Source organism: Chrysochloris asiatica, unplaced genomic scaffold (assembly GCF_000296735.1).
Source record: "Chrysochloris asiatica unplaced genomic scaffold, ChrAsi1.0 scaffold00089, whole genome shotgun sequence".
NCBI classification, from domain to species: Eukaryota; Metazoa; Chordata; class Mammalia; order Afrosoricida; family Chrysochloridae; genus Chrysochloris; species Chrysochloris asiatica.
This window is the reverse complement of record NW_006408607.1, coordinates 3,234,733-3,252,800: the sequence shown is the minus strand read 5'-3', so window position 1 is coordinate 3,252,800 and position 18,068 is coordinate 3,234,733. Positions and strand designations below refer to the sequence as shown.

The following is an 18,068-nucleotide window of genomic DNA, read 5'->3' as shown; positions in this document are numbered from 1 at the left end:
TTTATCAATCAAATAAATACTTTCACAACTGGTGTGGCAGTAACTATTTCTACTGTTAGTACTTTGTGGCCTTAGCTTGACCACCATTATCTTTTTTAGTCTTGCAATACGTGCATAGGACAAGTTCTACACCTCCCTTTGCTCTGAACTCCTTTTAATGGAGACTAGAAACTCATCTTCTCAGTGTTTGTCCTTAAAAATCCTCTTAAATAAACTCCAAAACAAGTTGCTGATTTAGCAGTTGTTGTTAACTGATGTCAAGTTCGTTCCGACTCATAATGTACCTGTATAAGGTTTCCAAAGAGTGGCTGGTGAGTTTGAACCATCGACATTTTGGCTCAAATTGACCTTATGGTTAAGTGCTTATCCTACAATGAGCTCCACAATAGATTCTGTTAAATGGTATAAACTCTTTAAAAACAAAACAAAAAGACAAGCCCAACAGAAGTCACTATGTGTATACTGGAGCATGGAAACAGAAACAAATCCTAAAAAATGCAAAACAGACATCCACTGTATATCAAAGTCATTCAATTAAAGTAACAAACCCCAAAGTGAACTCCTCAAAGAAAATGGTTTTGTAGCACCTAATGTAAAACCAAAACCAAAACCAAAAACTTTTTTTTTTTTTTTTTTTAAAGTAAAAGGGCTGTTTAAAAAGATGAGCGTAGCATGTCCTACTTCTCGTGGATTTGCTGTGCATAAGTGTGAGTGATGGAGAGGTACTTGTTTATTATAGAGCACATTTCAATGCAGTAATCATAAATATTGCTAAGGTTGTGCTCTGTTGAAATATGACCTACATACTCTTGATTGTTTGTGTTACGTGATTTGTCTGACACCCATTACATTCTGGGTAATAGCAGCCATTTGTTGCTGTGCACAGCAGGCTCTTTTGACAAAAGAAAATAGGCAGCAATAAAAAAGCTATAGTCTGAATTACATTCTGCACAGTGCTGCTCTGCTGAGAGTTTGTGCAAGTGTGTTAACAATGCTCTGAACTGCCTCTTGTCAGCCTTCAGCCTGTAATGACCATCTGTCCTCACATAAATCTGTCAAAACCTGCTAGGTTCAAGAGAGAGCACGGACTATACCTTGTACTGTCAACACCAAAATGTACACATTCCCCAGAAAATCAACACGCAGGAAATAATCCAGAGGTTATGGGAGGCATTAGCACTGTTGATTTAGGCTTGTGGCATGAAATGGAGAGTCCGGCGATTAGTGAGAAGATCAGGAAAGGTAGTGGCATTAAGGAATTGAGTGTTGACCTTTATCCTACCACAGGGGAGAACATTTTGAGCAGAGGAGGTGGGGTTAAAGAAATTAATTTAGCTCAGGTACAAGGGGTTCCCTATCCCAAAGACAGCTCTTGAAAGTTTGAAACTAGATTTAAAAAAAAAAAAATGCATGCTATATGTTTTTGGTTTTATTTTGCTATGAGTCTCAAGCATATTCAACAACAGAATTTTAATGCGATACTTGGTACACAAAGGCCTTTTGATCTTTGAGATTTTTCCATCTAACTCTGAGATGTTCGTGAATTAAAGAAGTTTTAGTAAGCCCTGAAGTTTGGGGAATTTTCTAATTCCCCCCTCTTACTCTCGTACTCACCAGTTTTAAAATATCTTCTATCCACTAAGCAAGTGTTATTTGTCTCAACAAGTGGTAGCAGCAAATATTTCAGCCTCTTCTTTTTCACTTGCAGGAGAGTGTTCTGGTGAATTTTAAACACATATACAAGAAATCTGTTTCACATTTTAAAGAATTGTGTTCCCTTCCCTCCCCAGCCCCCCCCCCCCAAAAAAAAAGGAGGTTATAAGTCCCTGGGGGCTAGGTCCCTGAAATGCCAGCATCTGGCATAATATTCAGCACATAGTAGGTGTTCAGTAAGTGTCTGTTCAATGGTTACAAGCTGCCTAATATATGAAGGAAGTAAAATGCTTTGTTTCTAATTCAAAGAAACTACAATTGGTGTGCCACTAGTCCCAAGAGTGCCGAGAATCAGTTATTTAAGCGATAATGAGCTTAGGTACCAGGACAAGGGTTTCAAATTTTCAAGACTAAAAAGAATTTCTATATTTAAAATCCCTAGATGGCAGAGCTATTTTTAGAACTAGTCTCTTTTTAATGGTGGCCTAATTCAGTGTTTTTGAAGTTTAGGGTTTCTTTTTATAAATACAGATTGTCAGTTAAAATATATATACGTGCGTACAAGGCCACAGTCACGCAGACACCATAGGGCAGTGGGTCTCCATATGTGGTCTGTGAACCATCCCAGTAAAAATCTTTAACCAGTTCCCAGGTGGTTTTTGGGCCACTGAATTGTGAGACCTACTACTATAAGAAGATCTAGGAACTAAAAATCTTCTTTTTTTTTTTTTTTTCAACAAATAAACCCTAAGACATCCCAGTAAGAATTTATAATCTATTTAGAGAAACAAATTATCACTAACAATCAAAAAGAATCCTAGTGTGGCACTGTAAGATAAGCACTGAACCGCAAGGTCAGCAGTTCAAATCCATCAGCCGCTCCTTTGAAACCCTAGACAGGGTCACTGTGAGTTCAATCAGACTTGACGACACTTTGCAGTAGCAACAACAGGACTATATAATGATAATGTGGTATCAGGGGAGTGGCCTTGATAGTAAATTATAGGGAGAAACATTGGGATTACCTTAAATTTGAAGTAATTGTGAAAAGATTTATGAGATTGAATTTTGAATGCTAAGTGTCATTTCCCACAATTCATGGATTCTGTCATTTATTATATTTGGTATTTAGTCAGCCAACAACAATTAACACCATCATTGCTTTAAGTATCTTAGCCTTCTATGATAAATCTTTGAAGAGTTGCCATTTCTTTGCTGGGAACCAGTGTCTTTAAATATCTTGTAAAGGTGTTTGAAGGTAGTATGTGGTAGACATCAGTTTGGCCAATGAGGAAGTACAAAAAGTAAACAAAGAAAAAAGTAACAAGACAGACCTTAATGAAATTTCCTAGATCTAGTTAAAAGACATACCCATCCATGACCCGACAGAATGAAATTAAAGTCAGGAATGGAGGTGTTTCATTCAGTAATGCATGCATAAGTCACCTCCCCATTTAAGTCATACCTGCATGTGAAGGACCCCGTACCCCCCCAACCCCCCCCCCAAAAAAAAAGCAAACAAACAAACAAAAACTCCATGGCTTTGAATTAGTTTTAATTCATAATGACCTTATGTAGTGTTCCTGAGATTGTAAGTATTTCAGGGACTAGACAGTCTCATCTTTCTCCCACAGAGTGGATGGTGGGTTTGAACCACCAACTTTGCAGTTAGCAGGCTAATATCTAACCCACCAGAACTTCTTAGGCAAAGGACAAAAACCAAAACCCCAACCCACTGAGATGGAGTTGATTCCAACTCATACTGCCCCTGTGTAGTGTTTCCCAGACTATAAATATTTATTTATAGGCACACACAGCCTCCTCCTTCTCCCAAAGAGCAGCTCGTGGGTTTGAGCTGCTGACTTGCTGTTAGCACTCAGTATGTATTCTACAGTGCCACCAGGGCTATTAGCAAGCAGCTACTGTCTTAGGCAAAGGATTCAGGCTTCTAATAAGAGGGTATTGTTTTGAAACATGGGTGGGACGAGGAAGGAGAGTGGTGGTGGTGGCTGTGTGCTGTGGAGTCAGTTATGACTCATAGTGACCCTGCACAGTGTTTCCAAGGCTGTAAATCTTTACGGGAGCAGAAAACGTCATCTTTTTCCCATGGAACGGCTGGTAGTTTCGAACTGCTGACCTGGAGGTTAGCAGCCCGACTCGTAACCACTACGCTACCAGAGTTGTTGTTGTTGTTAAGTGCCGTCGAGTCGATTCCGACCCATAGCGACCCTGTATAGGGTTTCTAAGAAGCAACTGGTGAGCTTGAACCACCGACCTTGCAGTTGAAACAACTTTGCAGTCTGACACATTAGCCCACAGCGCCATACCAGGACTCCTCTCTCTTTGTGATTGCCTCTCCTGTCTTTCTGAGCTTGACTTCAATAGAATTCCAAAACTAAACCAATTTGTTGTTTCTTTTCTACAGTCCCAAACCCACTGCCAGCAAATAGATTCTAACCAATTGTGACTCGATATGACAGAGTAGAACTGCCCTATAGGATGTTTGAGGCTGTAGATCTTTACAGGTGTAGACTTCACTAGCTTTCTTCTGCTGATCAACTAGTGGGTTCGAACTGCCAACCTTATAATTAATGTCCAAGTGCTTAAGCACTGTGCTGCCAGGACTCCCTTCTTTCCTCCATCAGGGAGATTAACTCTGAATAATGAAAATTGCCAAATACTGGTCTCCCATATTTCTTTTTGTACAATAGTAGAGACAACACCTCTTCTGATCATATCAGAATTTCACGTTGATTCTTCTGACCTACTTCATGCTTTATCCCCACCCCCTTTTATTTTTCTAAGCAAGATAAGGTTTTTTTACGTTGCCATGAAATTTGCAGTTGCCTTGAGTCTATCCCCAGACTTGTTAGCGGACTTGGAGTTCTTTTTGCTGGATAGCGTTCACCCATCCTCCTAAACAGAAAATATATTGTAAACTAAAATGTTCCCTTGTAAGCAGAAAGTCATTTGAACTCTCTGCAGCCTGCCAGTCTTCAAAGTTCATTGGACTCTGGAATCATTTCACAATTATTCTTCCCTGACATAGACAGACAAGGAGGATTTGCTCAGGAGTGAAACATGAGTGGAGGCAACTGCACTTTGAAGACTCTCCCACAGTGCTTCTGAGGGAATGTTCTACCCTTCTGAAGGAAAGCCAGAAAGGCAACAGACTGATGGGTGTACCTTTCTCCCACCTTTGTTTATTTATTATTTATTCATTCAGATGTGGAAGCTTGGATTTGTTTCAATCTCTTAGCTTCATAACCCTTGCTGATATCGTACTCTAAATAAAATGGTCCGCTGGTATGGCAATATTTAGTGTTACTGTTCGCTTAAGTTTCTGTTGCAGAACCATATTTTAGAGAGAATGTATTAGGTATGCTTACAAGAATGTAGTATACCTATATTAGCTATGGTTTACTAAGTTAATGAACTGTGGAGACAAAGAACTAGTGCCGTTCAAGTTGGAGAGCTGTTCTGTTCCCTGGGTTAGCCTGTGGTATTTTACACAACTTGCTGTGAAGATGTGCATTTCACTATTGTATTGCCACCGTGTGCTACATTTGCTGCCATTCCACTTTTTTTTCAAGTGACTAATCCTGGGCTCTAAGATTCTATTTCCTCGATTGTTCAAAGAATCCTGAGCCACTTGCAAACTCCACAGTGTTCTTTTCAGGCAAAAGCTGCCAAGGCTCCTTGGCGATTCCCCTGCGTCCAGCTTTGTTCACTTCCTACACTATAGCCCACAAGACACCGCTGGAAGTGTAAGCAGGGCAATGCCTGATGCCTTGGAGGCCAGTCAGTGATGTGCCAGGGTTTCCCCAGAAACAGGCTCTGTTAACATGGCTGCTGGAAGCAGGAGATATCGCTGCCCTCACAGGCATTCTAGATCCATCTTTACTTGGTGTCAGAGGTTTGTTGATAAGTACCATCGAGTCTATTTCAACTCATAATGGCCATGTATAGGGTTTCCAAGGAGCAGCTGGTGAGCTTGAACTACTGACCTTACAGTTCAAACCAACCTTGCAGTGCAGCGCCTTAGCCCACAGCGCCACACCAGGACAGAGGTTTGGGCACAGGAAATCACGTTTTTACGTCTTATTATGAATTCAGTGTCCTTGTTCTTCACTCCTGGTGTGGTGCTGTGTGTTAATGCGCTAGACTGCAAAGTTGTTTAGAACCGCAAAGTCAGCGGTTCAAGCTCACTAGCTGCTCCTTGGAAAGCCTATACAGAGTTGCTATGGTTTGGAACTGACTCGACGGTACTTAACGACAACAAGCATTCTTCACTCAGTGTTAATCCTTGTCTGAAATCATAGATACGTTAGGACATATACCTTGGCATTTAAGAACAATGTCTGTATCTCTTCTCTGAAACCCACTCATCATTCCATTTTATTTTTTTCTGCCTTAGGCCTAACTCCACCCACAACTCCTCCTCATAAAGCCAACCAAGATAACCCTTTTAGGGCTTCTCCAAAGCTGAAGTCCTCTTGCAAGACTGTGGTACCACCACCATCAAAGAAGCCCCGGTACAGCGAGTCTCCTGGTACTCAAGCAAACAACTCCACCAAAAAGGGGCCTGAGCAATCTGAGTTATATGCTCAGCTCAGCAAGACCTCGGTACTCACGAGTGGGCACGAGGAAAGAAAGACCAAGAGGCCCAGTCTGCGGTTGTTTGGTGACCATGACTATTGTCAGTCAATTAATTCCAAATCGAAAATACTCATTAATATATCACAGGAGCTCCAGGACTCTAGACAACTAGAATATAAAGATGCCTCCGCTGATTGGCAAATTTGTTCTTCCACAGACTCAGACCAGTGCAACCTGAGAGAGACTTTGGAGGCGAGCAAGCAAGTCTCTCCTTACAGCACCAGAAAACAGCTCCAAGACCAGGAAATCCGAGCCGAGCTGAACAAGCACTTTGGTCATCCCCGTCAAGCAGTTTTTGACGACGAAGCAGACAAGTCCAGTGAACTGAGGGACAGTGATTTCAGTAATGAACAATTCTCCAAACTACCTATGTTTATCAATTCAGGACTAGCCATGGATGGCCTGTTTGATGACAGCGAAGATGAAAGTGATAAACTGAGCTACCCTTGGGATGGCACGCAATCCTATTCATTGTTTGATGTGTCGCCTTCTTGCTCTTCTTTTAACTCTCCGTGTAGTGATTCCGTGTCACCACCCAAATCCTTATTTTCTCAAAGACCCCAAAGGATGCGCTCTCGTTCAAGGTCCTTTTCTCGACACAGGTCATGTTCCCGGTCACCCTACTCCAGGTCAAGATCAAGGTCCCCAGGCAGTAGATCATCTTCAAGGTAAACCTTGTCAAAACCTATCTAAAGCATAAGACTTTTCCAGAAAGTCAAGCCATAACAAAAGTGTTCAAATCCCCATGGCCATCCCAGCATTGCGAGCACTGCTGGACCTAAGGAGATGGTTGTTACACATACATCCCTCCCGTCTCCTCTTAAATCTGTCAGCCTTGAGCACCGTGCCTTGAGCCAGTCAGATCAGAGAGAGCAATTTGTAAGAAACTCGCTCATCTAAGTTTTTCCATTACCAGGAGAGCTGCCCTGTGCCAGGATCGTAGAGATCCGTGCAAGATACTGCTGACAGTATACCAGACCCTGGTGCTCAGTGTTAACATCAATAAGAGTCGCTAAGAGAGAACACATCATGCTCAGACCTCTAAGCTTACTAGACGATCACAAACTGTCACTGAGAAATCTCACTGGTCTCTAGGAAGGAAATGCCGCTTTGCGTGAGTGTGTGAGGGTATGCGTGCGTTTCTGATAACGGCAAGCCAGAGGATGCTCAGGATTGCCGATAAACTTGGGTTAAGTGGCAGTTGTGAATGCCTTTTTATTTTTCTCTTCTCTCCCAGATCTTGCCACTACTATGAGACAAGCCACTGCAGACACCGCACACACCGAAGTTCCCCCTTGTGCGGGAGATCACGTTCCAGATCCCCTTTCAGCCGTAGGCCCAGGTGAGTATACACCTCATTCTCCCTTCGATTCTTCCATTCCTCTTGTTTCTTCTTAGGTAACAGCGTGCTATCTAAAGCCCTGCGCCCTCCTATTAGTTATTGTTAATGTTCCTCATGCAAATTGAGGTGGCTGACTTAATCATGATATTATGTTTCCCAGGTATGACAGCTACGAGGAATATCAGCATGAAAGGCTGAAGAGGGAAGAATACCGCAAAGAATATGAGAAACGAGAGTCTGAAAGGGCCAAGCAAAGGGAGAGGCAGAGGCAAAAGGCCATCGTAAGCATCCCTGAGTTCACGTTATTCTAAAGGATGATTTCTTGACCATCTTTTCTTCTTCTTTTATAGATTAGAAAATAAATCTCAAGCGAGAAACTTGGTGAGAATAGGCCGTTTTCCATTTCGTTTTTGTTTTGCTTCAGTATAACAGTTAGTCCTCAGTACATCTTTATACAACTTGTTAGAATACAAAATGTGAAGTGAGTAGCATTCTCCTGTTTATTTTCATTTTGAAGTTTAGGACTGTTTTCAAAAGTGGAGGGAGCTGACAATTCTTGAGTCAGATACTGGTTCCGTTTGGTCAGATGCTGAGCATTCCTTGCTGATCCCCACTGCCTCTTTCTTAGGGTGAGAGATGCGAAGATATTGCTGTTTGGTCTCAGTTTACATGGGGTTTTTTTGGCAGACGTGAGGATTGGCTCATTCTTGAAGAGACTGGATTCAAGTTAGATTTAAGGGAAGCAATCAAGAAAGATCTGTTCTGAAAAATCATCCTTTCTGACTTGTGCTAGGTCAGTACCTAGTTGAGGAGTTGTTGTTGTTGTTATGTGCTGTGGAGTCTGTTCCAACTCATAGTGACCCTGCACACGGTTTCTGAGGCTGTAAATCTTTACGGGAGCAGAAAGCCTCGTCTTTCTCCTGCGGAACAGCTGGTAGTTTCGAACTGCTGACCTTGAGGTTCGCAGCCCGATTCATAACCACTACGCTACCAGAGCTCCATAGTTGAGGAGTTAACAGATCCATATTTCTTGAGAACTGCTTTTCAAGAACCCAGTATGTAGCTCAGCTCCATTTGCTCACTTGACATGGCAGACAGTCCCAAGTCCTTCTGAATAAAGATCTGACTTATATTACACCAGTTTCTTCTCTCCAGCAGCTGCTTACTAATGGGTAGACTTTCCTCTATTCCCTAACTAGCAATCAGTTGCCATTGAGTTGTTTCTGATTCATGGTCTCCCCTTGTGTGTCAGAGTAGAACTGTGCTCCATAGGGCAGTCAGTGTCTGATTTTTGGAAGTTGATGGACAGCTACTTTTATTCATGGCTCCTCTGGGGTGACTTGGACCTCCAAACTTTACGTTGGCAGCTGAGAGCATTTGCCAACCAGTTCTCTACATTGCAACCTAGACCCTGGATGACAACTGTGAGGCACTCCAATTGTACACGCCCATGGCAGTCGTTCCTAATCGAGCATGGAAGTCTTCTCCACTATGCCCACATGGAGTCTTGGCGTCTTTCTCAACATGCTGCTCCAGGGGGCCTTGGATAATCATTCACAGATAGCAATGTTTTTGTTCAGCTGTTCCCTGGATGTGCTAGCTGCTAAAACTTAGTTCAGTGAAGATCCGTTTTTGATATGTCTTGCTTATATGCGAACCAAGGTTTAGAAAAATGCTATTTACCTATAAACCTTAGATTTATATGGAACCTTTAAGAAAAGCCACTAGCATCAACACATTCTTGAAAAACCTGTATCAAAGAACTGAGTAATGGAGTCAAAATCAGCCGGTAGTTACCAGCTGGAGGACAAAGATATAAATGAGAGATTTGTTAATTCACGGCACTCAAGGAGAAGGAAGCAAGAAGAAATTGAATGCTTAGGGTGCTTTACTGTTACTTAATTTTGAATCTACCTAAGACTGAATCAAAAACCTTGTGCAAATTGCAACACTTTTCCTCATTTTTCTCAACATTCAAATGAGCTGTGAGACTAAGATCAGATCTGCCAAGGTATCATTAGTTAACACGTAAGAAGACGAACGCAAATTAAAAATTCAATTTTTCTACTATTGCTGTATTTAATGAATAGCCTATTCAATAATTATAATAACTCACATTTATGTAGTGCCATAGCGTTTACAGCGTCTTTTAATGTAGCGCACTGCAGTTAATCTTTACAGAAGAGAATCAGATTGAGCAAGCTTATAGGAAAACAGTCATTTCAGTGTTTGCAAATTTATATTTTCTGAAAATGCCTTATGCTTCGCCCGCCCCATGATGTCGTGAATGGAGGTGAGGAAGCATTTCAGCATGCGTTTGCTAAGTGGGGCTTAATACAGTGTTGCTGTAAAAAAAAAAAAAGCCAGGTTATTATTTTCCTTAAAACGGTGTAGATGAATGAGACTTGTTTATTTTAGATTCTCCAAAATTAATTTGGTGGCAGATATTTAACAAGGTCAAAGAAAAGAAGGAAGACATCCTTATTAGTAGTTTGCTCTTCTTCAAGTAGCTTGAATCATGTGATTGGTCTGATTCGATAGTTGATGCCTGAGCCCAAGTCTTCTGTGGTTCACTAGCCAGAGGTTGGAAGCTGATAACCATCTTGACTTCCCTTCCCGTGACAGATGTTGACCCATTCCTTAGTTAATTCAAGGACAAAGACAATCTTTATCAATACCCTTTGAAAGTGGGCTTCTGGTAGTAGACGCATTAAGTTGGCTTAGATCAAATATTATAAATTGATTTATCAGAGACTTGCGACCTTGAGAATTTTGGTTACAAGTCTCTGGTGTGATGCTGTAGGATCATCACAAGGTTGGTGGTTTAAACCCATCGATTGCCCCCAAGAGACCCTATACAGGGTTGCTAAGAGTCATAACTGACTCGACGGCACTTAACAACAACAACATAAGTGTACTGTTTAATAGAGATTTTGGATCTGTTATTGAGTCCGTTTCCACTTGGGCAATTAGATGCTTTTTCTGTATAACACATGTGAACACTCATGACTGTTTTTATGACAAACAGGTACTTGGGGTGTAGACCTAAGTAAGGTAGGGTCCGTATACACAGAGAACTTCAAATCTATTGGCAGATTAGGACACATAAAACAGACTGTACAGTGTGACAAGAGACTATGTATATGACACTGTGGTGGCCTATCGGGGGACACCCAGAGCAGGAATGAAGGAAGACCTCCCTGGGGAGGGTGAGATTTGTCTGAATCTTAAAAGGAGGGAGAAAATTGTTTTCCTAAATCTGTGTTGTCCAATCGAATAGCCGTTAGCCGCATGGCTTGTTCAGTTAGTCTTCATTAAAATTCACTGAAAGTGTGAAATGCACATTGAATTTCAAAGACTTGGTACCAAAAAGAGAGTGTTAATATCTCATTAATATTGTATATATCTATTACAAGTTCAAATGGCAATGGTTTATATTTGCTGAGTTACGTAAAGTCTATTACCAATTTTACCTGGTTCTTTTTACTTTTCTGAACATAGTTATTTATTTTACTGCAAACTCAAGTGCTGTTGAGTTGCTTTTGACCCTTTGGTAGGGTTTCTGAGGAGCAGCTGATGGATTTGAACCACCGCTTACCCTTACAGTGCCACACCAGGACTCCAATATAGCTATTATAAAATGTACAATTAAATATGCTGCCTTGTATTTTCATTGGCACTGCTGTTCTAGGTGCATGGGGCACAAAATCAGGTTGTTGTTGTTAAGTGCCACTGAGTCAGTTCTGACCCATGACGACCCTGTATAAGGTTTCTGAGGAGCAGCTGGTGAGCTTGAGCCACCAACCTTGCAGTCCAGCACATTATCTCACAGCGTCACACTTGTTGTTAAGTGCCATTGAGTCGGTTCTGACCCATAACGACCCTGTGTAGGGTTTCCAAGGAGCGACTGGTGAGTTTGAACCCCCGACCTTGTAGTTCCAATGGCTTTACAGTCTGGCGCATTATCTCACAGCATCACACTAGGACTCTGTAAAATTAGGTAAGGCCCACAAGAAGAGCTGTAAGTCTACTGGCAGATAGCTCAGACTAAGTTTCTGGAAAAGAATGAAGCATATTATGGAACTTCTTTGTTGTCATTGTTGTTAGGTCCATTGAGTTTGTACCAATTCATAGCAACCTTATGAACAACAGACGGAAACATTGTCCAGTTCTGCACAAACCTCACAATCATTGCTACACTTGAGGCCATCGCTGCTGCCACTGTGCCAATCCATCTCACTGGGGGTCTTCCTCTTTGTCGCTGACCCTCCACGTCACCAAGAATGATGTCCTTCGCCAGGGACTGGTCCCTCCTGACAATATGTCCAATGTATGAGTGATGAAGCATAGCCATAGTGGCCTCTAAGGAGCACTCTGACTGTACTTCTTCCAACACAGATCTGTTTGTTCTTTTGTCAGTTCATGGTACTTTGAATATTCCTTTCCAACACCGTAACTCAAAAGCATCAATTCTTCTACAGTCTTCCTTATTCACTGTTCAACTTTCACATGCATATGAGGTTACTGAAAATCCCATGGCTTGGGTCAGGTGCACATTAGTTCTCAAACTGACATCTTTGCGCTTCAACATTTTAAAGAGATCTTGTGCAGCAGATTTGCCTAGTGTAATATGCCCTTTGATTTCTTGACTGCTACTTCCATGAGTGTTGATGGTTGATCTGAGAAAAATGTAGTTTTTAGCAACTTCAATCTGTTCTCCGTTTACCTTGATGTTATTTATTAGGGAACTACTCATTATTTAAGGAGCTCTGGTAGCATAGTGGTTACGAATCGGGCTGCAAACCACAAGGTCAGCTGTTCGAAACTACCAGCTGCTCCATGGGAGAAAGATGAGGCTTTCTGCTCCCATAAAGATTTACAGCCTCAGAAACCCTGTACAGGGTCGCTATGGGTCAGAATCTACTCGATGGCACTTAACAACAACAGCAACTCATTATTTAAGGAGCTCTGGCAACATAGTAGTTATGAGTGAAGCTGTTAATCTCATGGTCAGCAGTTAAAAACTACCAGTGGTTCCACAGGAGAAAGATGAGGCGTTCTGCTCCCATAAAGATTTATAGCCTTGGAAACCTTGTTACAAGGTTGCTATGAGTCAAAACTGACTCCATAGCGCATCACCACCATGGGCACACATCATTTCACTGAAACACTGACAAGAAATAATTGTGGAGAACTTTGTCGACGCCAGATCCTGAAGGATTTTAGTCATGTTCAAGATTTTAAAATCAGTCTTGAAGACATAGCAGAACTATTGAGTGAGTTTTCCCAAAGGACGTGATTTCTATTGAATTCCTTCCTCAACAGTTTGCTTCCTTGCACCAGAATGCATTGTCAAACTGTGTCTTTATGGACTGGGATATGTGCAATACTTTCTGACTCATTTGATTAACTTAGCTTGAAATGCCATTCATGAAGCATGAAAGCTAGGCTAGTCCACCTAAGTTGAGCAGTTAGGTGATTTTCATTCAGGTTTTTTAGACAAGTAATGAATCCGCGTGGGATCCTGATGTGGCACTGACTGCTAACAACAAGGTTGGTGGCTCAAACCCACCAGCTGTTCCTTGGAAATCCTAGGTCTTTATGAGTTGGAACTGACTTAATGGTACTTAATAAGAACAACAAAAACTCTAAGGTACTTAACAACAACAGCAAATAATAAATAAGTAACATGTTCCATTTGGAATTTCTTATGGATAGGCCATTACTCAGATCAATCCTGTACTTTAGGTTTCTACCAACACAGTACAAAGCAGAAGCTCCTAATAAGAAAGTGTAAACTGCATACCAATATCCATGGTACTGGAAGATGAGCACTGGCCTGCTAACTGAAAAGTCAGCAGTTCCATCCCACCAGCTGCTCCTCATAAACCATCTGCAGGGTTGCTATGAGTCAGAACTGACTCCACAGCACTTAACAACAATTTGATGACTGTCTTTATTCCTCTTGTTTTGTGATTTGGATTGCTTTTACTTTATGTTCTATAAAAACAGGTGAGTCAAGGGAAATTTGCAAAGTTTTCAGCACTTTCCCCTCTTAAACTCTTAACTCAGTCCCAGTTCACTGTACCAAGCAAGGAAGTTTAGAGAACACAGAGTTAGTTATTGCTAACACAGAACCATAGATTGTGCTTGACTACTGCCATTGTTTCATTGCCATGTCCTTCCAATTCCCATCCAAACTCACTCTCAAAAACCAATTGACTCTTTGCCATTCTCTCAGGCTCATACGGTTGAAATCATTCCGATTGTACGGGGAGTCTACAAGCCAAGCTTTGGTATTTAATGTCTAATCTGTCACTGATCTGATTTCTTGTGGAGTTCTAAGTCCAACTCCATTTGCAATCTGTACAGTTTCCAGCCAGAAAACATGATAATGGGATGTTAATTTAAAGGACAAATCTAGATATGATGATGTGGTCCAGGACTTAAAATCTAAACCAGACGAACCCAGCAGTGATTATGCCATTTCATTTCTCTTCCCTGATGGTCAGTAGGCAGCTCAGAGCCAGGAAGAAGGTATCTCCATGGATAACTCAAGGCTTCTATAAATGGAAAACATACACACGTACAACCCAAAGTGTTCTTTCATTTCTCATGGTTGTCTATTTAGAGTAAACAAAATAATTGTATATTCAAGAGAACTTTCATGAGGATGAATATATGTTTGTCATGAATCAAAGCATATCATTTAGAAATTTTCAGTGTTTATCAAAATTAGTTATGCATACTCTCAATCTATAGGTTGCATGTTTTCTGACTTACCAGTGTGTTTACTTGCATCTTAGCGCTGATATATCCAACCTGGATTTGTTTATATTTATTCAGCCATAGACAGTAAGCAAGGATTTTCCTCAGTGGTATTTGGAAGGGGCTAACTTTGAATAACGGAATGCTGTATTTTTCTCTACTAAGAGTTACTGTTGGCGGTAAATGCTATTGAGTCGGTTCCGATTCATAGTGACTCTGTGTAGGTTTCTGAGGAGCATCTGGTGGGATTGAACTGCTCACTGACCTTGTAATTCACAGCTCAGTGCTGATCCTAAAGTACATCACCGAGTGTCCATAAGAGAGGTGTAGGTTTTGAATTAAGCAAGCACAATAAATGCTAAGATCAAGAAAAAAAAAAGTCCTTTTTATTTTAGCATTTTGTCAGAGTTTTGGCATTTCTTTCTGTCCATTCTGGTCTATCTGTGGCCATACACTCTTCTGGCCTTTTTTTTTTTTTGTCCTGTTAGTGAGACTCTCTGGCTAGGTGATCACTCTAGAAATGACAGGTGTTTTGAGGATGTCAGGTCGTAGCCAATCAGCAACTGAACACAAATCTTTCCTTGTCAAAGTTAATCTGTAGTATTTTAGCGAAGGAGAAGAACTTTAATATTAGTTTCAAATGGAAATTTAGAATTAAAGTTCTGAGAACCCAATTCTAAATTAAATCAGGATGTTTCCCCCCTATTATTTATTACAGGATATAATGGTAAGATAACCCATAATAAAAGAAGAAGGAATTAATGCATAAAACACAGTGTTGAACCCATATTATTAACTACCAAAAAAAAAAAAAAATCAGTTGTCATTAATTTAACTGCAACTCATGAGGAACTCATGTGTATCAGAAACGAAATTGAGAATGGTTGATTTGGGTCCCTGTACATCTATTGCTGCAAGTCAGTTCGGACTCACAGAGCCTCTATAGGACAGAGTAGCATTGCTCTGGTGGATTTCCTAGGCTGTAAATATTTATGGTCGCCAACAACCTAATCTTTCTCCTGTGGAGCGAATGGTAGGTTTGAAAAGCCAGCCTTATGGTTAGCACTTAACCCAGTGTGTTACCAGAACTCTTTTGGGACACATTAGAGTTCAGTAAGCCTGAGTACTTCACTAATTCCCTCCTTTTCCTAGCCAAACTCCTTTTGTCATGAGTAACTTATTATATGTTGAGGAAAAAAAAAAAAAAATGTATGTCTTCCATAACTGACTGGGAAGTCCTATAGTGTTTTTGATGAAGAGTTTGATAAGGGTAAGTCAGGTGATTCAGTCAGGGTTTTTAAAATTTATTTATCCCCTGTGTTTTGATATGATGAGGTTTTATTATATCTGTTAATGCAACATAAATCTTCAATTTTATTATCCACATCATCAGCGCACTAGCTTTTGTGAAAATTGAAGCTAAAAGATATTTGATGAATGTTCCTTCCTCCTCAATAGTGAAAACTGCTCTGAAAATCATTTTTCAAGGAGTTTTTCCCCCCAAAGGTTTAGAGTTCCTCTAAGCTTTTAAGAAGTTTCAAATGTTATTAAACATTTTGATTTCTTTTCCTTTCATGTCCTGTTTAGAAATAAATGTCTTGAAAATTTGACTGCAAAGGTTAAGGTTTTTTAAAAAGATATGAAATCTGTTCATCTGTCCAATAAAACTGCAGCATGTTAGAAGTAATTGGTTCTTTGCTCGATATTGTGGCCAATCTTGGAAAGAGTTTTGTCTTTGCTATTTAGACCTTCAGATGTCTTATATTTTCACTACAGCACAAGGAAAGCCAAGTGCTTTTATGATTCGCCCAAATGAGGATTTCTATACTGCATATTCAAGCTTTGATCTTTGTGAGGTAGTACAGGCCTGGACCATTCCTATGTTTCATAAAAGATGACAGTTAACTAGGTAATTTAAGTGATTGTGCACCAGCCCTTCAGATTGCTCTTTTTTCCCAGAATGCTCTTTCTCCCCTCAACGTTGTGCCTTCTTTTCACTGCAAAGTGTATGAGTCTCCATTACAGTGTTCTTCTGGTTTTTCCTCTTTGTGGGATCATTGTTGCATGCAACTCTGTATAAAGCAGCAATTCAGAGATTGTCCCAATATGTCTGCATATGGGCGTGCATATGGTCGATTTTAGCTTTAACTTCAAATTTCCTTCAATAGATAGTCTGTGCGTATTCCCATAATGGTAGTTGAGCAATTTCTTTGTGATGGCGCCATTTCGTTCGCTCTCTTCTGCATTTCTCCCTCTTTTTCTTCTATTCTGTGGTATCCTTCCTAAAAGACTCATTTAAAAAAGAATCCATAACACCCATGAAAGCAGGCGCCAGGAAGTTTAGATAACAGTCCCATCATATTTGGCTGTTTGGCTCGAGCTGGCTGCATAAATAGAATGGAATGTGCTGTTATGATTCCCCTGTTGAAGTGTGCAGTGCCGCTTCAGGGAGAGCTTCACCACGCATTGGTATTTATTGACCTCCACGATGTGTGATGTGCTGGGCGCTGCGCTCTGGAGCAACACAGTTACAGCCGTCAGTGGAGACATACAATCTACATGGACGTGATTCACGCTGTGTGCTGTGTTGCTGTACTTCATCTGGTCAGTTACTTAAGCTCACTAGCTGCTGTCAGAAGAATTGTGTTTTACCAACTGTTTCAGCAGATGCTCACCTCTGATTTCCAGAAGTGACTTTTAGAAGTAAAAGCCCTGTGAACATGCCTCTATTCCACACTTCTTACACCTCCACTTGTAAGCAAGAGTCATAGAAGCCTTGTGAATTCACTCAGCTGTGCTATCTGGTTTTTCCTATACAAAGTTCTCGAGTCTGACTTTTGTTCGCCATTGTCTTGGAGCATCTCAGAGAGTAAGGATACATCTTTGATGTAATGATGGGTACAGGTTAAGTGTTAAAATGACTAATTGATTTTTTTTTTTAATTTACTGGTATTTATTAAGACTCTTAAATTTCAGAAATCCAGTAAATTTCTAGGAGATCATCAAATTGGCAAATTATGTTCTCTGCTTTCCTGAAGCTTCTCATTGCTGTAGGGAGATAGTCACGAAACAGTGAATAAACTTATTCATTGTATAATTACAATTGGGCATAGGGCTATAAAGGAGAAATAGAATACTTTATAAAAGCAGTTAAGAGGAAGCCTGGCTTCACTGTAAATCTTGGGTAGGAAATGATTGTTGAACTTAATTTAAGTTTGGTGTTTGTGGCACAAGGAGCCCTGGTGATGCAGTTGCTAGGAACTTGGCTGCTAACTGAATGGTCAGTGTATCGAATCCACCAGCAGCTTCATGGGAGAAAGATGCGACAGTCTGCTTCTGTGAAGATGGCAGAAACCCTATGGGGCAGTGCTACTTGTTCAACAGAGTTGTCGTGAGTTGAAATCAACTCGAGGGCAGTTGGCTTTTATTATTTTTAAAAACAGGTTTGTGGCAAGGTTCAAGGGCATTGTGGAAGGCCATCCCAGGTGATAAGTGGTAGATGTGCAGAGGATTTGTGGAATAAGGAGCATAACATAACCTGAGGACTGATGTGTATGGAAAGGACAGGATGTGGGAGATCAAGCCAGCTAGGACAGATGTCGAAGAGCTTTGTAGACCTTTTTAATGGTTTGGATCTGTACTTGAA

At 40.8% G+C, this 18,068-nt stretch overlaps 1 protein-coding gene across 3 annotated transcripts in view; it reads left to right on the top strand.

Annotated features, from left to right (window-relative positions):
* Positions 1-18,068, top strand: part of PPARGC1A (peroxisome proliferator-activated receptor gamma, coactivator 1 alpha) — a 1,035,693-nt gene that overhangs the window by 1,004,329 nt on the left and 13,296 nt on the right. For all 3 annotated transcript variants that reach the window (XM_006866293.1, XM_006866295.1, XM_006866294.1), the window contains 3 exons: positions 6,071-6,980; positions 7,550-7,654; positions 7,815-7,935. In XM_006866293.1, coding sequence (XP_006866355.1) covers positions 6,071-6,980; positions 7,550-7,654; positions 7,815-7,935 — 1,136 coding nt within the window. The remainder of the gene's footprint in view (positions 1-6,070; positions 6,981-7,549; positions 7,655-7,814; positions 7,936-18,068) is intronic.